Below are 23,513 nucleotides of genomic sequence, written 5' to 3'. Positions count from 1 at the left end.
CTCTCTGAAGTCAAATCAATTTTGCGAAGACTATTTGGTTCACAAAATAAGCTTTCTTCGTTAGAGGTATACAGTCCCCTGTAATCTAAATATGCCCATGTATGGTCAAAGGGCGTTCCTTGGTATTCAAAATGCCCATGTGAGGGCGCTGTTTTAAAATGTGGCCACCCGCTTAAATACTGTGATTGGTTAGATTTTCTCTTGCCATGGTTACTTTGGCAAAATGGGAACAGGTGACAGTATACATTTAACAGAAAATCATCCTTTAATTTCGCCACCACTGAAAGGAGACACCAGACAATTGATAATTTACATGTTGAAGCACTTTGCAGTCTGGGCCTAACCTGTTAGAAAAATAATTTGAAGACATTTTTGTCAGTCGACGGTCACACCGCCTTTGCAACAACGATCATATGACCGACATGGTATAAACAGTTAGGCTTTATTCTGAAACGCTCCCATGCTGAATTTTCGAAAATGTGCAAATATATCTCTACAAGAACTGTTCGCAATAATGTGTTAGTCATTTTTAGTTCGAGTTTTTAAAGTTATAATAACATCCATGTTACATTGTAAAGCATTAACTAGAAGCACAATGCCTTGTTTACAAGACACCGATAAACATGAAAAAGTTGTAACTGCAATTTATGTTATCGTTTTGCAATTTTACAACCATAAAGATACTACGAGTCCAGTTGTAACATGTCCAGCTGACATGACAGTCGAGTATGACTATGGTAATACAACAGCCATGGTTGAATTCAGCGGCGAGTCAGTCACAGACAACTCCGGTGAAACCTTGTCGGTGACCTGTGACCCACCATCCAATTCAACATTCGTGGACGGTGAAAATGTAGTGACCTGTACAGCCACTGATTCATCCGGCAATGTTGGAACTTGCAATTTCACGATTACTGTCCAAGGTACAGTAAACCATTGTGGTGCTGTGCTAATACTCACGATTGGTTTCTTCACCTTAAAAAGTGACCTATCATGTTTTCACGGTTATGTGAGTTTTTGGTGAACTTGTTAACCATGAGGTTTCCTTTGCTTGGGAGATTTACAAAACTTGAGGTAGTATGCGCCTCGGAAGTGAAAGACTTAAACTTTTGCCCAAAATTTCCTCCAGGAATATTTCAACTATTCTCTTTCAAAATCAAGAATAAAAATCGGGGGTCACCGTGCAAACTTTGGTACTACGGACACAAATCACTCAAGATTTACCGATATCTGAAATTCAAAATGGCCGCCATCCCTGTGTTAACTCTATGTAGAAATGTAAAATTTTCGTTTCTCGAAAAAATAAGGCGGTGAAAAGTTTTCTTACACCAAGAGCTTTAAAATGAACCCCCACAAGTGGTATATCAGAAAAGAATTGTAAAAGTTTAAGGGTCCAAATATATGTCCCCGAGGCGCGTTTTACCTTAACATATTAATGAAATAAAACATATGATGTGTAAGGCAACACTAATGCTAACACTTCGTGCATAATGTCACTGTTATCTGCATGAAATATTTCAAAGCGAGCCCGGACAAAACGACAGCAAACAACCACACGGAAATTATACACTAACTTTACTTTGACCCTTTTTATTCACTCACTCCACAGACACAACCAATCCAGTGGTAACATGTCCAGCCGACATGAATGTTGAATATGACTACGGCAACACATCAGCTGTGGTTGAGTTCAGCGGAGAGTCAGTCACAGACAACTCTGGTGAGACACTGACGGTGACCTGTGACCCACCATCGAATTCCACATTCTGGGATGGCGAGAACGTAGTGACCTGTACCGCTACAGATGGATCTGGCAATGTTGGAACTTGTAATTTTACTATCACAGTTGAAGGTAGGCAGAAATGTTAAAAATGTTTAAAAAATAAAAACCAAAGACAAGCACATGATGACTGCAGGACTAGTATACACAATCAATTTTCTGTTTTCAGCTCAAGAAGTAAAATTTTAATATTCTTTGCTGTATCACAGCAAAAAGGAAATATCCGAAATGTTGTTTAAGAGGTTGCAGATGTGTAAAATGATGGGTCTACACCTCTTTCTACAGATACAACGGAGCCTGCTGTAACTTGTCCTGCCGATATAACTGTGGAGTATGACTATGGTAATACGACGGCTGTGGTTGAATTCAGTGGAGAGTCAGTCACAGACAACTCTGGTGAAATCCTTACAGTTGCCTGTAGTCCACCATCAAATTCTACATTTGGGGATGGTGAAAATGTAGTGACTTGCTCCGCTACCGATTCAGCTGGTAATACCGGAAGCTGTAATTTCACAATCACTGTACAAGGTACGTGACAGCAGTTGTTTGAAAGGTTTCTACGTTATATGGTTACAAGAGCATATTATGGCCAAAGTGCGACATATTAGCTTTAATTTATGGAAAGTGAAATTCTCGCTGTGATCTGTCGTCTGCCTAGAATTCTATGTTTTCTTGCTCTGCTACCGATTCACCAGGAAATATTTGGACATTTAATTTTAACGTAACTGTAAAACGTAAGCTTGCGTTTACCAATTTAGACGCAAAATTTTGCAATCATTACAGGTAAGAGATATTTGATATTAACCCGGTTGCTAAAATCTTTACAGACACGACCAAACCAGAAGTAACGTGTCCTGCCGACATGACGGTTGAGAACGACCATGGTAACACGACAGCTGTGGTTGAGTTCAGCGGAGAGTCGGTTACAGACAACTCGGGCGAAACCCTTTCGGTGACCTGTGACCCACCATCGAATTCCACATTCGTAGACGGAGACAATGTAGTGACTTGTACCGCTACTGATGCATCTGGCAATGTTGGAACTTGCAATTTTACAATCACAGTTGAAGGTATGAAGCAGTCCCTTCGTTAAGACCTGGTAGCTGCAAAGTTTCAAAAACAGTGTAATGACTTCAGTTGCTGTTGTATTACACAGACACCACAGACCACAGACAAATAGAAAACAGACTGTCTCTTTAATTGCCTGTGGCTTCACGTATGATATTTTTGATAGTATTATACAATTCAGATAGAGGGCGTTTTGTTAATATCTGTACGTTATCATCGTCTTAATACAAAAGCGCATAACGACTTTAGGATGGAGCTTTACCAGCATTATGTTGGCACTTTGATTTCAATACATGCTGAATTTCACATCATTAAAACTAGTTAAATTTAATTAGTTTGTAATTATATAGGGCTGACAAATCAGAAAATATGGAAACGAAAGATATGCAAAGTACAAGCCAACGAAACAGTTTTGTTATCTACTTTTTCTACAGACGCAGTGAATCCAATAGTAACGTGTCCTGCTGACATAACAGTCGAGAATGAGTATGGGAATATGACGGCGGTTGTTGACTTTGGCGGTGAGTCGGCCACGGACAACTCTGGTAACACGCTTTCAGTGACCTGTGACCCTCCGGCTAATTCTACCTTCTTCGGTGAAGGAAATGTGGTGACTTGTTCTGCTACTGATGGATCTGGAAACACTGGAACTTGCAATTTCACTGTCACCGTGCAAGGTATGTGACGATAACACACCACTCGGCAATGCGTGTGAGCATGTAATACTCAGTGCAAAAGTTTATATCCGACGGGAAGTGTACGCAAATGCGAGCAAGAGCCATTTTACCTCAAGAGTACGTTAAGTCTTTGTTTGCAACGATGGCAGCAAGTACCTTGTACGCTTTTAAGTGTACCATAAAAACCATCGTTTTTAACTTCAAATCAACACAAAATGTCCCATAAGTGTATTATATACGTAAATATGTCCACATAATCATCGACATCGCCCATTTAAACTGTTATATTTTCTGGAAGACAAAAATACCTACTCTATTATGCTGATGTGAACTTATTGCTCAGTATGACCCGCTCTTTTGTCGTATCAACTTGGCCGACGTTTCATTATATTCATTCAATAGCACAGTCTTAACAATAGGTGAATAACAAACATTAGAATTTCTTTGCGTCACCATTTATGCCAGTTTTAAGATGTGGCTTATACTTCAATGAGTTAAAGGTATACTGTCACCTGTTCCAATTTTGCCATAGTTACCATGGCAAGAGAAAATCTAACCAATCACATATTTAAGCGGGTGGCCGCTTTATAAAAACAGCGCCTTCACATGGGCATTTTAAATACGAGGAACGCCGCTTTGACCATATATGGGCATATTTAGATTACAGGTGACTGTAAACCTTTAAACATGAATCATAGTTACTTGATTTATGATAATCATTGTTTAAAATTTTATCCATTTTTTAATTGTATTAATCAATTTGCAGACACTGAAAATCCAGTTGTAACATGTCCTGCCGATATAACTGTGGAGTATGACTATGGTAATACAACAGCGGTTGTTGAATTCAGTGGCGAGTCAGTCACAGACAACTCTGGTGAAACCTTGTCGGTGACCTGTGACCCATCATCCAACTCTACATTCGAGGATGGTGAAACTGTGGTGACTTGTTCTGCAACTGATTCATCTGGCAACACTGGGACCTGCAACTTCACAATCACTGTTGAAGGTATATATTCAAAATGAAGTTTAAAAAAGGCTTCTCCGATGTTCGGGGGATTTATTGTTTACACACCCGATGCAATGCATCTGCCAATGCAAACAATTGCAATATTAAGATGACTGCGTAAGGCAAGCGGGAGCTCATAAAACATAGATTTAGAACACATATTTCTTTGTCTAATAATAATCATTGCACAGGGTTTCACATTATTTAACGAGCAGTATTCCCAATGTGGGTCTTTTCGTCACGTATGTTCCAACATTAGAAAAACTTATACATTTGCTGTGACCTACAACTTTCAAGGCGTCCTCATATTGCTTGATTTCTAACTTCTGATTAAATATCTTCGACAGATACAAGTAACCCAGTGGTAATCTGTCCTGCCGATATGACAGTGGAGTACGACTATGGCAACACAACGGCTGTCGTTGAATTCGGTGGCGAGTCTGCTACGGACAACTCAGGACACAGTCTATCGGTGACCTGTGACCCGCCGTCGAATTCTACATTCTTGGACAGTGTAAATGTTGTCACGTGTTCGGCTATGGATTTAAACAACAACACTGGTTCATGTAACTTCACAATAACCGTACAAGGTACGTTGGAGGCACACGATTATCATTTATGAAATGGTAGCAATTATGACGCAAATGATGATAGGTCTGGCAAGACTCGAATTGGTCACACAGCAAATCTCGAATTGGACACACTGTATGACCAAAGCGTTAATGTGTCATCAAGAGAGAATTATTATTACACCAGTAAAGAGAGTAAATTGACCATCAAATCTTGACAGTTGTAATAAATTATACCAAAGAGAAAATTGAAGGAATATCAACAGTAACTCGTGATAATTAGTATATTTCCTACCAGAGGACAACTTTTACTTTTAGCATTTCCTAGTTCATAGTCATGGTGTTCTTGGAGACAATGTCAGATATGCGTCGATGTTTCCTATCTATTGTACAACAATGAACAACCAGCTCGATGTCTACTTTTGAGAAAACACAAGGGAACATTTTTGTATATCTAGATCCGTAAGGAACGTGTTTTCCCCCCACAGATACAACGGATCCTGTGGTCACATGTCCGTCTGTTATGGTAGTTGAATATGACTATGGAAACACTTCTGCTGTGGTTGGCTTCAGCGGCGAGTCGGTCACGGACAACTCTGGTGAGACACTGACGGTGACCTGTGACCCACCATCGAATTCTACATTCGGGGAAGGAAGCAACACAGTGACCTGCTCTGCTACCGATGCATCTGGCAATGTTGGAACTTGTAATTTTACTATCACAGTGCAAGGTATACAGTATTTTCTATTTTCACTTACCTTTTTTGAGATATTTCGATCACTGTTTAGAACATACAAATCGTTACCAGCAATGCAAAATAAAAGCAACAATTATGTCTTTGAAAGATAATCACTTGTTGAAATTCTACACTGAGTGAAACTTAACATTTGCCCATCAAGACAATTTAAAGGTCCGAGGCATATTATTGGTTGTTAGGTAGAGATACATGAATTTACTTGAAGGAAAAATGTGTCATGTAGTGGTGAAGTTTATATCAACACTCTCCACTTGACCGATCAACGTTTTACTGTGATGAGTAGTAATATGGAATCCATATATACCCTAAATTTCATGGAAATATGTTCGACTTATGTGGACTCAAACCCAAAACACAGATTGTTACATCGAATATAAGTGTATATTCCCCGCAAAATACTGTGAGGTCATTAACAGAACATGTACGAAACATGCAAAAGAGACACATTTTTTAAATAAGCAATTCTGTTCATTTTGTCAAAACCACTTCTGTTTATACACATATTCTTCTTATAATTCTACCTGGCAAACAGTGAAATCTATGCCCTTCCTTACATTTGGTGTGAACGTAAAATTAATGTTGTGAAGAAATATATCCTGTGTTAAGATATTTGTATGTTAGTCTTAATTTCCTGCTGAAAATGATAAGAAAGAAATACAAAAGGAATTCTTATACCTTTACTAAAATACTATTGCCTACTGGTGCTATCAAATCCCTTGTTCGAACATGTAGTTGAACCTTCTTCGTCAATGTAATACTTTGCAGATACAATCGCAGCAGTGGTTGCATGTCCGGCAGACATGACAGCTGAATACGACTACGGGAATACATCAGCTGTGGTTGAATTCAGTGGCGAGTCAGCTACCGATAACTCAGGAAAGGCCCTCACTGTAACCTGTGATCCACCGTCGAATTCAACATTCTGGGATGGAGAAAATAAAGTCACTTGTTCGGCCACAGATGGCGCTGGCAATGTCGGTACCTGCAACTTCACAGTAACTGTCCAAGGTATGTTGCTATATATGTCCGATACTTTAAAGGCTTGTACGGCGTTGAATGCGATGAATATCGTCTGAAATTATTGACAGGAACGAATGCATCGTGTTTGCCCGTGTTTTCATATTTCTGAAATGCAATTGTGGGCGTTTCTTTTTGATTTCTGTATATTGTATCTTCATGCACTTCCTGCCTTCTTTCATAGTGTTAAGAAAATGATGTTGCTTGGTCCTGCTTTCACAGATACTACAGACCCTGTAGTAACGTGTCCTGCTGACATGACGGTTGAGTATGACTACGGCAATACCACAGCCGTGGTTGAATTCAGTGGAGAGTCAGTGACAGACAACTCTGGTGCTATCCTTACGGTGACCTGTGACCCACCATCCAATTCTACATTTGGGGATGGCGAACATGTAGTGACTTGCTCTGCAACTGATGCATCTGGCAACGTTGGGACTTGTAATTTTACAATCGTTGTTGAAGGTAGGGTTTTAAAGTGATCAGTGCATTTTGGATTGCTGTATGAAATAATAACAAACGCTTCGATTCAAGCGTGCGACTATAATTAGATGAAAAGAGACATTTTTTGCAATGTTCATGGAAATGTATTTTATGTTGCCACGTCAATCAACTTCTGGAGATTTGTTCAATGTTTTTGCAATGATAAATGATAATTTTGTAAATGCTTTGAGACGGAAACATCTACATGGTTCATAACGTACGCACGTGAACTTGGATGATGATAATTGTTTTCCATTCGTTTTATTTCAATTGAAAAAATTACAGACACAACAAAACCTGAAGTAACATGTCCTGCCGATACAACAGTTGAGTATGACTATGGTAACACGACAGCTGTGGTTGAATTCAGTGGAGAGTCTGTCACAGACAACTCTGGTGAAATCTTGTCGGTGACCTGTGACCCACCATCGAATTCTACTTTCGGGGATGGAGAAAATGTGGTGACTTGTTCTGCGACTGATGGATCTGGCAACGTTGGAACTTGTAACTTCACAATCACAGTGCAAGGTATTGTGTAATTTATAGGAACATATAGAAAAAAGAGACAAAAAAACCAAGAAGCGACATATTTTGATGACTATATGTTTCTTGAATATTTTCAGCTAACGTTTAGAACATTTTCATATGCAAAGGAAAATGCACGCAATTTATCTACAACTTCATTTTGGGCTGTGTATTGGGAAAATTCTGTCAACTTTCAAAACCCTCCTAAATGATAATTATACGTAATCGCATATCAAATGAAATGGGCGGCAAAAAGAAAGATAATCTTTACTAGCAGGTCATATCCTGTGTGGGAGTGATCGATACTTTTCCCCGATTCTCGCGTGACTATACGTGGTTTTCTTGCATGATGAATTGGAATGGTCATAATTTCATTATCACATAAAGATTATGCAAGATGATTTCATAAAAATCATATTGCATGGTCCATGTTCTTTCTCAGACACGCTTAAGCCAGTCCTGACATGTCCGGCAGACCTAACAGTTGAATACGATTATGGAAATACCACAGCCGTGGTCGAATTCGGTGGCGAGTCTGCGATAGATAATTCTGGAGAAACCTTGTATTTGACATGCGACCCGCCGTCGAATTCCACCTTTATGAGTGGAGAAAATGTCGTCACCTGTGTTACCACTGATTCAGCTGGCAATAATGGATCTTGTAACTTCACAGTAACCGTTCAAGGTAATTATGAACTCTTTTATTTACGTAAAATTATAGACGTTGAGCGCTATAAATGGACAAAGTAAGTAGGGTTAACTGTTGTTTCAACAACAACACATTTTGAGACGTTGTTGCGATAAGTGCATTCATCAAACAGAAAGTCTGTGCCTTCAATGATACTCATTTGTTTTGCAGAATGGGTAATTGAGGTTTGCTCTTTCTCGAAGTGAAAAAAATCCACATATTCAACGGGAACAATTCTTAGCATGGTCAATTGTAAACCCGCATCTAGCTTCAAAAAATGAAGACAGAGTGTTGATTTGAACACTCCTTCATACCTAGCTTCGTCATATATAGCAAAACTGAAAGCATAAGGCGGATCTTATTCTATGACGACGTCAGAACAGAATATACATAGCCATCCCTTAATGTACATTTTATGCGATTGGTATGTACGTATCTACAGAGGTAGCTGCCGCAATTTCATTTGATGACAGAGTGGTATCTGTTCTGAGAGCCCAAATTTTGCGGTAAAATTTTGTTCCAGTAAGAGCCCATTTTCGGCATGGCCATCTCCTACTTAACAACCTATTTACTTTTTAAAATTCCTAGTCCGCCCACAGCCATCTCAAAATGATATATTCATACAGTAGATCGCAAAATTGTAGAGAATGTACCATAGCATGACAAAACGCATTGCATTCACAGATACCACCAGTCCTGTTGTTACCTGCCCAGCGAATATCACACTGGAGAATGAGTACGGAAACACAACGGCGTTCGTCGTTTTCAGCGGGGAATCGGTGACCGATAACTCTGGCCAGCAGCTGAACGTCACGTGTGACCCGCCATCGAACACAACATTCCCCTATGGGGATACAACAGTAACGTGTTCTGCTACCGATATGTCTGGAAATGTTGGAACTTGTACTTTTGTCGTAAATGTTGAAGGTATGCTTGGAAAGTAACTACATTTCAAGCAAATACTTGCAATGGCAAAATTTGACATTCTTACCTTGCTGAGTTAACACCATGCTACAATAAAGGACAAGTGACATTTGTGAAGAAAGGGGGATAATTCTTGTAGGGAGTTGGTCTGACATCTTATAAATGAAAACATTATTTATAAGAGGGTGGAAATAATGATATGCATAGTAGTTCGGTTTTGCGTTTTGTTTGTAACGAGATCATTTGAAGTCAAATGCAATTTATGTAAAGGTGATTACTGAACCGTGACCACAGATTTTTGCCGAATAGAGGCTATAAAGGTTCAACGTAGATTTTTGATAAGTAACGTGTGAAATCGGCGAACTCCGTCACCCAGGATTTAAATTGTGAAAGTTTCAAAAACAATATGACATAATAGGGATAATCCAAGACATCTTCCCGAAGATTGGTTCATATCGTTTTAAGTAAGCGAAATGCAAAAGATCAAGGCTTTAAATATTGTACTTATAGATTTCAACAACTTATTTATCAGATCTCTTGAACCCAACTGTGACGTGTCCATCGAATATTACTGCTGAGATCGACGATGGGAACACAACAGCAGTTGTTGAGTTTAGCGGAGAAACAGCTGTGGATAATTCAGGACACGACGTCAATGTAACGTGCGCCCCTCCATCGGGTTCGACTTTCGCATACGGAGACAATGATGTGACTTGTTCAGCTACTGATCCCGAAGGAAATGTGGGAACATGCAGTTTTACGGTGTCCGTACAAGGTATGATTATTGAGTGATCAAATATTTCTGAACAGCATGACCATAATCATGACTTTCTCTATCTCCTTTTTCAGCAATTCATTAAACAAAAAGATACCACAAAAAAGCAAAGATACAAATAAAATATTAAAATACATGGTTAAATATGTCGTACATATGTAAATTATCTTTCTTTCAAGCAGCCATTGAGACCTAGGGATGTAAGCAGTTCCTGATTAAAATGCAAATGACACGAGATCACACTTTTATTTGTCTCCAGATACAACACCCCCTCAAGCGATATGTCCTCCTCGTACGTTTTCGGAGTACGACTATGGCAATACAACAGCTAACGTAACATACATAGCAACAGCTACCGACAATTCAGGATATGTGAATATAAGCTGTGACATTCCATCTGGTTCAGTATTTGGTAAAGGTAACACTCGTGTCACCTGCACAGCACAGACTTCGCTGGTAATCAAGATACCTGCCGTTTTAGAGTCACAGTTCGAGGTAAGGCCGCGTTCAAAAAAGTGGTGAGGGGGGGTTCGAAATTTTTTGGGGTAGTCGAGGGGGGGGGACTTGAAAGTTTTGCTCTGCCTATAGGGGGGGGGGACCTGAAAATATTTTGACTCCCAACATTTTGATGTCGTCCAATGGTTCTAATGTTAGTAATAATTAAACAAAATCTAGAACCGTTTTGTCATATTTTATGTCTTTAATCTCAAAAAAGTCTAAAAATGTATGAATGCCATTAAATTTTCGTAGAACAAGTTGGCCTTGTAATGGGGCAGGAGCTACAACTGTTGATAATTTTTCAATATTTCTATGCAATGTATCAAACACAGTTTCTTGGTGTCTCTCTACAGCATGCTGCTGAAAAACACAATATTCAGTTTGTTAACAAAGCCCGTTTGTCTAAATATTAAATTGAATGATGCAAATGCACGGTACACGTAGGCTGTGTTGGCAAGCTGAATACTGGATAGCTCAACATTCTGTAGGGAGTAGAACAAGAACACAATTGTATAAACTGAACAAAAATATTGTCAAAATAAAAAGTTAATACAACTACTGCCCTGCTACTACATACTGGCAGTGACAGTGATACATGTAGCTCTGACTCTGATGTAGTTTAAGAAGAGTTTCGGTCATAGGACACTCAATTGACAGTGAAACATACATCTACTTGAACACAAGATCCAGCCAGAGAGCAACGCATAGAAGACTAGGGGACTAACAGTTACCATGGATATTTGAATTCTGGCATATGAGAAGAATCAAATATTAGAGAAAAAAGATGGGGTCACCATACTTGATCTTATACAAATGTACGATGAAAAGTCAGTTTTTCTAAAATTACTTAAAATCAATATATAAAACCATTCATTTCAAGTTCATGCAGTGAATGAAATTTTCACATCTCATTGTACCAATACACAAAAGTAAAACTTTGAACAGTAAAGACTCTAATTTAAATGGAAAAATGTGTGACTAAATGGAATCTTTTATTTTTTATCAAATTTGCCATTATTACACCCAAAATTTCTGAGATTAAAACATTAATTTCATGGAATATTTTAACCTTCCAGTATTGTCAATTTTGTAAAACATTTTATAAGTGGCAGCTAAGTTGTACATATGTCTTGTACTTTTGAAAAAAAATTCTCGGTAGGTCACTGTGCTCATTTTTTTCACAATTTGGTTAAACGTAGCTAGGAATACACAATTTTCATACTCTCTCATGATTGTCATTTTGTGTGCTTTTCAGCTGGTGCCATTGAAGTGGCCACAGTTGGATAAACTCAAGTCGGCTTAGACTGAGAAATCCAAAAAGTTCACTGATGCATTTAAAAATGAATCAATTTAAGAACTTGCCCTAGGTATATGGCTCTACAACCTGCTGATAAGAGGTAGTGTTGAACATTTGCGTGCAGAACGACACATTACATGTTTTTTTTTACTCTGCGTGCATTCCTAATTAATATGCGGCTATATGGTAATTTGGGGGGGGGGACTTGAAAATTTTTGAGGGTATCGAGGGGGGGGACTTGAAAATTTTGAGGGTATTGAGGGGGGGATCTGAAAAAAAAATAAGATTTCAATCGCGATTCCTCCAGCCCCCCCCTCACCAGTTTTTTTGAACGCGGCCTAAGGTGCTTTTGATGTGAAATGAACGCCTTCTCCATTGTTGGTCAAGTGTAGTGTTCATAATTAATATGACGTTACACTGGTCCAATAATCATTTCCATTCAAGGTAATACAGAAACGCCATATAGCAAGTATTAACAAATTCACACGATTTTCAGATCGAACAGACCCGGTGGTGACCTGTCCGCCATCTCAGACTGTGGAGTTAGAAAATGGAAACACAACAATTGTCATGTTCGACGGTGAATCAGCCACGGACAACTCTGGAGAGGAAATGACAGTCACGTGTGACCCACCCTCAAACTCCTCCTTCCCTCTCGGTGAAACGATCGTCACCTGTTTCGCTATGGACGCTTCAAACAACGTAGGCACTTGTGGTTTTAAGGTGATAGTGCAAGGTATGGTATCCCCAAAATTACTGTTTCCTTTCCATGTAAGAACAAATTATAAACACAAAAGTGGTAAAATAAAACATGTTTTTTCCAGTGTGTTTAAAAGTACACGGTCACCGTAAATTTGCATATTCCATGTATGGTAAAGAGGCGGGGCTTAGCGTACTACCTCGTAACACCTGTATCTATCGATCCTCCATATTTGATACGTCAAAGAACATGGTATTGGTCTACGCTGCTAAGTATGCCATAGTTGGTCGTGTGAGGGCGCCCTTTTAAAAAATGCGGTCACCCGCGTAAAATCTGATCGGCTATTAATAAACGGGTGACCAAATACCTTTAATAACCCCTTCGTTCATTGTTTTTCACTCAGTTAAGTAATGTGATTTCTTTTCAAGAAAACATATATGCAATATTTGATGTATCGTTATCGTATCCAGAGATTTAGCAATGCTAAAAACGGAACACATGATAGCACATCGTTCAAATCTTAGTTGTTTGCCGTGTGTGTATACAGTGTGACTATGTGAGTGTAATCTATTTTTGGCTGTTTTATGTACATAACCAACAAAGCATGGCGTAAACGACCCGTTGCAAATTATTTTAACTTTCATTTCAGACACAACTGACCCAGAGCTCTCGTGCCCAGCTAACCTGACTGCTGAGTATGACTTTGGTAATACAACTGCGGTGGTGACCTTCAACACATCTGTCACGGACAATTCAGGAAACTCTCTTGACGTGACGTGTAGTCCGCCTTCAGGGTCGACGTTTGGAAGTGGCACAACTGAGGTCACCTGTAGTACAACGGATGCCTCGAACAACGAGGGAGGCTGTACGTTTAACGTCACTGTACAAGGTTGGTTTAACTGTCTCTTACATGACAAATCTGTTCAGTGTTGCATCGCCAAAAAACAAACAAACATATTTTATATGAGTGTCACCTGACACATATGTCTTGACAGGAATACAAAATATCATTAATTAAAGGAAAAATTACCTTGACGAGGCATAAAAATGTTCTTTTGATCTTCCAAAAGTATTTATGCTGACACTTAATTAAAGTATCGATTGTTCCTATAAACAATAGTCAATTTGCAGATTTATTTAGATTTATCTAACGTTTTGCTCTCTCGACTTTTCAGACACAACAGGCCCCGTGGTCATTTGTCCAGAAAACGTCACAGTTGACTATGACTACGGCAACACGTCTGCAGTCGTTGTGTTCGACGGAGAATCGGCCATAGACAATGGGCGGGAAGTGCTGAACGTAACTTGCGACCCGCCGTCAAATTCCACATTTGGCGAGGGGGACACCGTTGTCACTTGTTCGGCAACTGACTTCTTTGGAAACGTCGGGTTTTGCACTTTCACCGTGTCAATTTCAGGTGAGTTATTTTCAGCACATATACGTGCCATGAACATTATCGTATAGGGACTGAAATTATAATATAAACGCCGATGGCTACATAGAGATGTCTGTAAATAAAACGATATGAACCAATCTAAGGGAAGATGTCTTGGATCATCCCTATTATACATCGACCTTCGCATAGTTCCAAGAATCTAACATGCGCTGGGCTTACAACTAGCAACACTGTAGGCATAATTATTTTGACGACTTAATACCTCTTATAGGTAAAAGCTACGACTTAGTATAGTTTCGGAACAAATTTACAGAATAACCATTAACATGTCATCAATCAGGCAAAAGACATAAGACTTTGCATTTTCATTTCATTCCCAAATACAAGAATGTCTGTAATTCATGATTTTTTGGAAAAGTCAAATGTACTCTCTGTTTAACATAAAATTATTACCATTTTAACCATATCTACGCAGTTACACGTTTACAACTTACATGAAATTGAAAAACGATAGAAGAAAGGTAAATAACAAACATTTCTAGACAGATACGACCAATCCAGTAGTACCTACAACACACTAGGGTGGATTAAGAGGCGAAAAATAGTAAATGCAAATAATTCTAAAAATCAAACGGAAAATACCAAACGAATATATAGAAACTAACAGTATGTATATTTTGAGGAAGCAACGAATATCTATTATTCACAAATCTGATGTACGTTCAGCATAATGGAATTTCGATCATATCTTCAGCTATCAACAATTTTCTTCAACCACACAAATTACTCATATTTCTATACAGACACGACCAATCCAGTCGTAATATGTCCTGCTGACATGGCAGTAGAGTATGACTATGGTAATACGACGGCTGTGGTTGAATTCAGCGGCGAGTCAGTCACAGACAACTCTGGTGAAATCCTTACGGCGACCTGTAACCCGCCATCGAACTCAACATTTAAGGACGGTGAACATGTAGTTACCTGTTCTGCAACTGATGGAGCCGGCAATGTAGGAAGTTGTAATTTCACCATTGTCGTTCAAGGTAAGAAGGAACATTTCATGTCAACAGCTTTCTGCTTGTTCCATATACACGCAATTGGAAGAAAACAATTTCGGACTGAGGCATAGTGTGGAAACCCAATAAAATTGAGTTCACAGAAAAGTAATGAAAACTTCGGTAGTAATGATTTTCGTTATCCCATGCAATGAACAATGCAATATTAACGTTTATTTTGGGAGCTTTAATTTTCGCGAATGTAAACTAAGTGATTCATCTACATCTCGCATAATATGTTGAAAAAATTGAAACGCTCACGTCAAGATAACGCCCTCTCTATGCAGACACAACACCACCGATGGTTACATGCCCTGCAGTTTTGGCGGTAGAATACGACTACGGCAATACGTCTGCTGTTGTTGAATTCAGTGGCGAATCAGCCATCGATAACTCAGGTGAAACCCCTTCGGTTACCTGCGACCCGCCATCGAATTCTACATTCTGGGATGGCCGAAATGTAGTGACCTGTTCTGCCACTGATACATCCGGGAACACCGGCACCTGCAATTTCACAATAACGGTTCAAGGTAGGCAGCCGCTTCACTGTAAGATATATAATGATGTCTTCTGTAGTGACATTGACAGTGACAATCTGCATGTTGCTGTTATTGATAAAATTAGTCAAATTGGAATACCACAATATGAGAAATACATAATTGTGCAACAGTAGAGTATCCCTCGTGATCTTTGATGGAAACAGTGGACGCAAGTTACATTACAAAGGATTGAAAAAAACAAATAACACGATTGGAACTAATTTGGATAATTGGATGGAGAAGCAATATCGGTTTAATCTGCAAATGTAAGCTAATCTGCTTTCATGTTTTAGTAATGCACTTGTTTTTATGAGTAATTTGTGATATTGCAACATTCAGCTATAGGGTAGCTAACTCTTTTGAGAAATTTGAAAATATGAAGGTCCAATTATCCCAAATTATTTTCAGTCTGTAAATGAATATGCTGTAAACCACTAAACCAAGCTTTCCCTTCATTTTTACGTCACAGACACAATGGCGGCTGTGTTGACATGTCCTCCTGATATGGTAGTTGAGAACGACTATGGAAACACAACGGCCGTTGTTTCGTTCTCCGGAGCCTCGGCCGTCGACAACTCGGGTGACACACTAATTGTCACTTGTGATCCGCCATCAAATTCAACATTCCCTGAAGACGAAACTGTAGTAACGTGTTCTGCTACTGATGGATCTGGTAACGTCGGGACTTGTAATTTCACAATTACTGTACAGGGTAAGTATGCATTTACAAAAAGTAAAAAAAAAAGGCAAGTTGAACTTAGAAACTTTCAAAGTGAACAAGTTTTGGTGACTTCATTTTTGTTCATTTTTGGACAGATTCAACACCACCCGTCGTGTCATGCCCAGCTGACATTGTAGTTAAGTATGACTATGGGAATACATCTGCAATCGTTGATATAGCGGCGAGTCAGTGACCGACAACTCTGGTGCAAGCCTCTCATCCTCTCAAATTCTTTAAATGCAAAGGCTTACATACCAATGCTCAACCATGATGATTTTAATTTCTTCATCTCACCTCAATGGTTTCGTAAATAATATCATAAACATTTAATACTATATCTTTGCAGATACAACAAGTCCCGTTGTTATGTGTCCTAATGATTTGGTTGTTGAGATCGACTACGGCAATACGTCAGCTGTGGTTGAATTCAGCGGAGAGTCCGTTACAGATAATTCAGGCGAAATCCTAGCAGTTACCTGTGACCCACCGTCGAATTCCACATTCTGGAGTGGGAAAAATAAAGTGACTTGTTCTGCGACTGACGCAGCTGGAAATGTCGGAACTTGTAATTTCAATGTCACGGTGCAAGGTATGTATAATCTTGTTCAAGTATTTGCATCGTAGAACTTGCAACACCTCGGTTATGAAGTATTCTGGTGGTGTTATCATATGAATTGTAAAAATTATAATTACACTAATAGTAGGTATAAGAACGATATCTATCCGGTAAATAATTATTATATATTATATGTAATTGAGAACCCTTGCTTGTTATCATGATTTGCATTGCAGACACAATGGAGCCAGTTGTGACCTGTCCAGCTAACATGACAGTTGAGTACGACTATGGGAAGACATCGGCCGTGGTTGTATTTGGTGGCGAGTCGGTTACAGACAACTCTGGTGAAACCCTTTCGGTGACCTGTGTCCCGCCATCCAATTCTACATTCTTGAATGGCGACAATGTAGTGACCTGTACCGCTACTGATTCTTCTGGCAATGTTGGAACCTGTAGCTTCACAGTTACCGTGGAAGGTATGCATTTAATATTTCCATGCAAAGTCCATACTCTTCAAAACTTGAGGTTTGACTTACGTGCTGATCATTTTAATGTGCACCCTTTGTGCAATGTTCCTTTGACAAGTGTTGAAAGTACTAGAGTCAATCGTGCAAGTGTTATCGGAGTACTTGAAATCAGAAATGTGAAGTAGCATTCCTGCAGTATATGCATCTTTCAGAAGCAGTATGGCATCCAGTGGTGTATGTCTAAAATGTAACGATCTCGTTAAATTGTAACATCGCTAGATTTCTCAGAAATACTGTGAACGAATGAGCGTAAGACGTTTGGTCCACCGAACGTTTATTACGGCTATTGGATGTTTTACTGATAAGAAGAAAATAATTTTTTTTGGTCAGTGTACCTGACAAACATTTATAAGGTGATTAAACGCCAAAGTCCCCTACAAAAGGGGGATTATAGTAAGACTATGCATATGTGAAAAAGTCACGCTATGGGTAAGACGAACTCGATTTGCTCCGAGATTTCCAGAAAGTCGACGTGTGAACGGCGTTAATTTCCGTCCAATCTCATACATGACACCTGTGAATGTATAGCGACTGCGTTTATGTCGATAAAACGTTGAAAAACACTGTTATTTAATACAGAGAACGCATATTTTCACAAAGCGTGATTCCAGAATGTCCATTTGACCTCTGTTGTAAATGCTAATGTATGCTGCCAATCATGATTACTAAAATTCAAATTGCGGCCTGGGCGATCTTGATCCCTGCGGAGCACAACTAACAAAGCGTACAGACTTATCACTAAAATCACCGTTATGTACCTAAACATACGCATACACAACCACATACAACGTACACACATGAAATGAACACGCAAGAAACGGCATTTTCTCTTTGGAGTGATTGGTGGTCCTAAAAAATCGTTTTGTATGTAAAGGTGTAAAGGTTAAAAAAAATCCACACTTCAATATTTTGTTCACACGGCAGTGTGAGTCAAAAATGACGTGAAAAACCGCAAGTTCCCGGATGTCCGCGGTCAAGAATACTAGTACTTCGGGTCATGCCATTACATACCAAGCTCTAACTGGGATCGTAACGTTATAGATTACTTTTCTCAAAATTTCTTCACCCTTTTCTGTGATTTGTTTCGAAATACCTAAACTTACACTGAAAATACGAATTGGTGAAGATTTGTTTCTCAAATTCATAATTTTGTTTGCATTTCTTCTTGCGTGTCATTCTTGCATAACATACCGTTGTACAACATACAATCAGTATGTCCTTGCCGTTTTGAGTGTGTACACGATATTTGGTACACCAACTCCGATGGATTATGGGATAACCGAGAAAAGGTCTATTCAAGGAAACGCGAACTCTTTACCCAAACATTAGTTTCAAAAACAATATGACATAATAAGGGCAATACAAGACATCTCTCCAAAGATTGGTTCATATAGTTTTAAGTAAGCGAAATGCAAAAGATTAAGGCTTAACCCTTTGAGCGCCATAGTCAATTTTTGTCACCTCCAGAAATTGCAACCAGACAATTTTTTTCAGATTTTTCCAAATTTTTGATCAAAAACTGTAGCAAATAAAAAGTGATATCCATTTAGTACATAACTGTCAAAAAAGTTTTAAAAACTTCATAAAAAGTGGTAAAATTTTGAACTTAAATTTTGGCGGGAAAAGTTACAGCACTCAGAGGGTCAAATATTGTACTTATAGATTTCAACTACTTATTTCTCAGACCTCTTGAACCCAACTGTGACGTGTCCATCGAATATTACTGCTGAGATCGACAATGGGAACACGACGGCAGTTGTTGAGTTTAGCGGGGAAACAGCTGTGGATAATTCAGGCCACGACGTCAATGTAACGTGCGCCCCTCCATCGGGTTCGACTTTCGCATACGGAGACAATGATGTGACTTGTTCAGCTACTGATCCCGAAGGAAATGTGGGAACATGCAGTTTTACGGTGTCCGTACAAGGTATGATTATTGAGTGATCAAATATTTCTGAACAGCATGACCATAATCATGACTTTCTCTATCTTCCTTTCAGCAATTCATTAAACAAACAGAACAGATACCACAAAAAAGCAAAGATACAAATAAAATATTAAAATACATGGTTAAATATGTCGTACATATGTAAATTATCTTTCTTTCAAGCAGCCATGGAGATCTAGGGATGTAAGCAGTTCCTGATTAAAATGCGAATGACACGAGATCACACCTTTATTTGTCTCCAGATACAACACCCCCTCAAGCGATATGTCCTCCTCGTACGTTTTCGGAGTACGACTATGGCAATACAACAGCTAACGTAACATACATAGCAACAGCTACCGACAATTCAGGATATGTGAATATAAGCTGTGACATTCCATCTGGTTCAGTATTTGGTAAAGGTAACACTCGTGTCACCTGCACGGCAACAGACTTCGCTGGTAATCAAGATACCTGCAGTTTTAGAGTCACAGTTCGAGGTAAGGTGCTTTTGATGTGAAATGAACGCTTTCTCTATTGTTGGTCAAATGTAGTGTTCATAATTAATATGACATTATATCACCATGCCCTGCCTGTCGCATTTTGATTGGTCAAGCTGAACCACGTGACTGACCACAAATACACAGTAATGGTCTGTTTGTATGCCCGTGAATATGAATAATAAGATTAACAACTCAAAGTATCGTAACTTTACACCTCAAACGTAAATGATAATCAACCACAAAATAAAATGGCGCACTTGTAGGTCAAGTTGAGATACTTTTTTTTCTGAAAATATCTCCGGCTTCACTATTATTTTACAGCGCGCGTGACAGTGCGTCACGCATTGCTCAGTTTCTGGGGCCCAGTTGTCGGTCGCTCCCGAAATTTTCGCAAATTTTTACGGTTTTCTTCGGTTCGTTGATAATATAATGGAAATAACAGACTCCGCTCTGACCATAAACGTGTATTTATGGGCGCGGGCTCGAGGAAAGCCAAATTAGCGGGCTCGGCAAGCCTTGCGCGTTAATTGTTGGCTTTCCTCTCGCCCTTTCCCATAAATAAACGTTTATGGTCAGCGCGTCGCCCGTTATTTCTATATTAAACTGGTCCAATAATCATTTCTATTCAAGGTAATACAGAAACGCCATATTGCAAGTATTAACAAATTCACGCGATTTTCAGATCGAACAGACCCGGTGGTGACCTGTCCGCCATCTCAGACTGTGGAGTTAGAAAATGGAAACACAACAATTGTCATGTTCGACGGTGAATCAGCCACGGACAACTCTGGAGAGGAAATGACAGTCACGTGTGACCCACCCTCAAACTCCTCCTTCCCTCTCGGTGAAACCATCGTTACCTGTTTCGCTTTGGACGCTTCAAACAACGTAGGCACGTGTGGATTTAAGGTGATAGTGCAAGGTATGGTGTGGTATTCCACAAATCACTAATTCCTTTCCATGTAAGAACAAATTATAAACACAAAAGTGGTACAATAAAACATGTTTGTTTTCCAGTGTATTTAAAGGTACACGATCACTATAAATTTGCATATTCCACATATGGTAAAGAGGCGGGGCTTAGCGTACTACCTCGTAACACCTGTAGCTGTCGATCCTCCATATTTGATACGTCAAAGAACATGGTATTGGTCTACGCTGCTAAGCATGTCATAGTTGGTCGTGTGAGGGCGCCCTCTTAAAAAAGCTTAAAAAAGCTACGACTTAGTATAGTTTCGGAACAAATTTACAGAATAACCATTAACATGTCATCAATCAGGCAAAAGACATAAGACTTTGCATTTTCATTTCATTCCCAAATACAAGAATGACTGTAATTCATGATTTTTTGGAAAAGTCAAATGTACTCTCTGTTTAACATAAAATTATTACCATTTTAACCATATCTACGCAGTTACACGTTTACAACTTACATGAAATTGAAAAACGATAGAAGAAAGGTAAATAACAAACATTTCTAGACAGATACGACCAATCCAGTAGTACCTACAACACACTAGGGTGGATTAAGAGGCGAAAAATAGTAAATGCAAATAATTCTAAAAATCAAACGGAAAAATACCAAACGAATATATAGAAACTAACAGTATGTATATTTTGAGGAAGCAACGAATATCTATTATTCACAAATCTGATGTACGTTCAGCATAATGGAATTTCGATCATATCTTCAGCTATCAACAATTTTCTTCAACCACACAAATTACTCATATTTCTATACAGACACGACCAATCCAGTCGTAATATGTCCTGCTGACATGGCAGTAGAGTATGACTATGGTAATACGACGGCTGTGGTTGAATTCAGCGGCGAGTCAGTCACAGACAACTCTGGTGAAATCCTTACGGCGACCTGTAACCCGCCATCGAACTCAACATTTGAGGACGGTGAACATGTAGTTACTTGTTCTGCAACTGATGGAGCCGGCAATGTAGGAAGTTGTAATTTCACCATTGTCGTTCAAGGTAAGAAGTAACATTTCATGTCAACAGCTTTCTGCTTGTTCCATTTACACGCAATTTGAAGAAAGCAATTTCGGACTGAGGCATAGTGTGGAAACCTAATAAAATTGAGTTCACAGAAAAGTAATGAAAACTTCGGTAGTAATGATTTTCGTTATCCCATGCAATGAACAATGCAATATTAACGTTTATTTTGGGAGCATTAATTTTTCGCGAATGTAAACTAAGTGATTCACCTACATCTCGCATAATATGTTGAAAAATTTGAAACGCTCACGTCAAGATAACGCCCTCTCTATGCAGACACAACACCGCCGATGGTTACATGCCCTGCAGTTTTGGCGGTAGAGTACGACTACGGCAATACGTCTGCTGTTGTGGAATTCAGCGGTGAATCAGCCACCGATAACTCAGGTGAAACCCCTTCGGTGACCTGTGACCCGCCATCGAATTCTACATTCTTGGATGGCCGAAATGTGGTGACCTGTTCTGCCACTGATACATCCGGGAACACCGGCACCTGTAATTTCACAATAACGGTTCAAGGTAGGGAGTTGCTTCACTATAAGATATATAATGATGTTTTCTTGACAATGACAATCTGCATTTTGCTGTCATTGATAGAATTAGTCAAATTTGAATACCACGATATGATACATACATTATTGTGCAACAGAAGAGTATCCCTCGTGATCTTTGATGGAAACAGTGCAACACAAGCGACATTACCAGGATTGAAAAAACAAATAACACGATTGGAATTAATTTTGGATAATTGGATGGAGCAGCAATATCGGTTTAATCTGCAAATGTAAGCTAATCTGCTTTCATGTTTTAGTAATGCACTTGTTTTTATGAGTAATTTGTGATATTGCAACATTCAGCTATAGGGTAGCTAACGCTTTTGAGAAATTTGAAAATATGAAGGTCCAATTATCCCAAATTAGTTTCAGTCTGTAAATGAATATGCTGTAAACCACTAAACCAAGCTTCCCCTTCATTTTTACGTCACAGACACAATGGCGGCTGTGTTGACATGTCCTCCTGATATGGTAGTTGAGAACGACTATGGAAACACAACGGCCGTTGTTTCGTTCTCCGGAGCCTCGGCCGTCGACAACTCGGGTGACACACTAATTGTCACTTGTGATCCGCCATCAAATTCAACATTCCCTGAAGACGAAACTGTAGTAACGTGTTCTGCTACTGATGGATCTGGTAACGTCGGGACTTGTAATTTCACAATTACTGTACAGGGTAAGTATGCATTTACAAAAAGTAAAAAAAAAGGCAAGTTGAACTTAGAAACTTTCAAAGTGAACAAGTTTTGGTGACTTCATTTTTGTTCATTTTTGGACAGATTCAACACCACCCGTCGTGTCATGCCCAGCTGACATTGTAGTTAAGTATGACTATGGGAATACATCTGCAATCGTTGATATAGCGGCGAGTCAGTGACCGACAACTCTGGTGCAAGCCTCTCATCCTCTCAAATTCTTTAAATGCAAAGGCTTACATACCAATGCTCAAC

The 23,513-nt window shown here is 39.1% G+C and overlaps 2 protein-coding genes across 2 annotated transcripts in view; both read left to right on the top strand.

The window, feature by feature from the left end:
* LOC139127886 (uncharacterized) overlaps window positions 1-23,513 on the top strand; it is a 139,442-nt gene that overhangs the window by 66,693 nt on the left and 49,236 nt on the right. Inside the window, exons 63-81 of the mRNA XM_070693742.1 lie at window positions 681-923; window positions 1,610-1,852; window positions 2,066-2,308; window positions 2,608-2,850; window positions 3,283-3,525; window positions 4,292-4,534; window positions 4,882-5,124; window positions 5,592-5,834; window positions 6,627-6,869; window positions 7,101-7,343; window positions 7,647-7,889; window positions 8,329-8,571; window positions 9,259-9,501; window positions 19,254-19,496; window positions 19,760-19,996; window positions 20,682-20,921; window positions 21,743-21,985; window positions 22,286-22,528; window positions 22,997-23,239. Of these exons, the coding sequence (XP_070549843.1) occupies window positions 681-923; window positions 1,610-1,852; window positions 2,066-2,308; window positions 2,608-2,850; window positions 3,283-3,525; window positions 4,292-4,534; window positions 4,882-5,124; window positions 5,592-5,834; window positions 6,627-6,869; window positions 7,101-7,343; window positions 7,647-7,889; window positions 8,329-8,571; window positions 9,259-9,501; window positions 19,254-19,496; window positions 19,760-19,996; window positions 20,682-20,921; window positions 21,743-21,985; window positions 22,286-22,528; window positions 22,997-23,239 (4,608 nt within the window). The remainder of the gene's footprint in view (window positions 1-680; window positions 924-1,609; window positions 1,853-2,065; window positions 2,309-2,607; window positions 2,851-3,282; window positions 3,526-4,291; window positions 4,535-4,881; window positions 5,125-5,591; window positions 5,835-6,626; window positions 6,870-7,100; window positions 7,344-7,646; window positions 7,890-8,328; window positions 8,572-9,258; window positions 9,502-19,253; window positions 19,497-19,759; window positions 19,997-20,681; window positions 20,922-21,742; window positions 21,986-22,285; window positions 22,529-22,996; window positions 23,240-23,513) is intronic.
* LOC139127959 (hyalin-like) lies at window positions 10,618-14,746 on the top strand. Its single transcript, XM_070693808.1, has 5 exons — window positions 10,618-10,768; window positions 12,565-12,804; window positions 13,418-13,657; window positions 13,944-14,186; window positions 14,712-14,746. Exons 2-5 carry the CDS (start codon window positions 12,639-12,641, stop codon window positions 14,744-14,746), a joined length of 684 nt encoding a protein of 227 aa, XP_070549909.1. The 5' UTR covers window positions 10,618-10,768; window positions 12,565-12,638.

This window comes from Ptychodera flava, unplaced genomic scaffold (genome assembly GCF_041260155.1).
Source record: "Ptychodera flava strain L36383 unplaced genomic scaffold, AS_Pfla_20210202 Scaffold_39__1_contigs__length_1403739_pilon, whole genome shotgun sequence".
In the NCBI taxonomy this organism is placed as follows: domain Eukaryota; kingdom Metazoa; phylum Hemichordata; class Enteropneusta; family Ptychoderidae; genus Ptychodera; species Ptychodera flava.
The sequence above is the reverse complement of the archived record's forward strand: the minus strand, read 5'-3'. Positions and strand labels throughout refer to the sequence as shown.

Coding starts and splice junctions, on each gene's coding strand:
- LOC139127959 (XM_070693808.1), top strand. CDS start 12,639: ATGTTCGACGGTGAATCAGCCACGGACAACTCTGGAGAGGAAATGACA. Junction 12,805..13,417: donor TTTTAAGGTGATAGTGCAAG/GTATGGTATCCC, acceptor CTTTCATTTCAG/ACACAACTGACCCAGAGCTC. Junction 14,187..14,711: donor TTTCACCGTGTCAATTTCAG/GTGAGTTATTTT, acceptor ATTTCTAGACAG/ATACGACCAATCCAGTAGTA.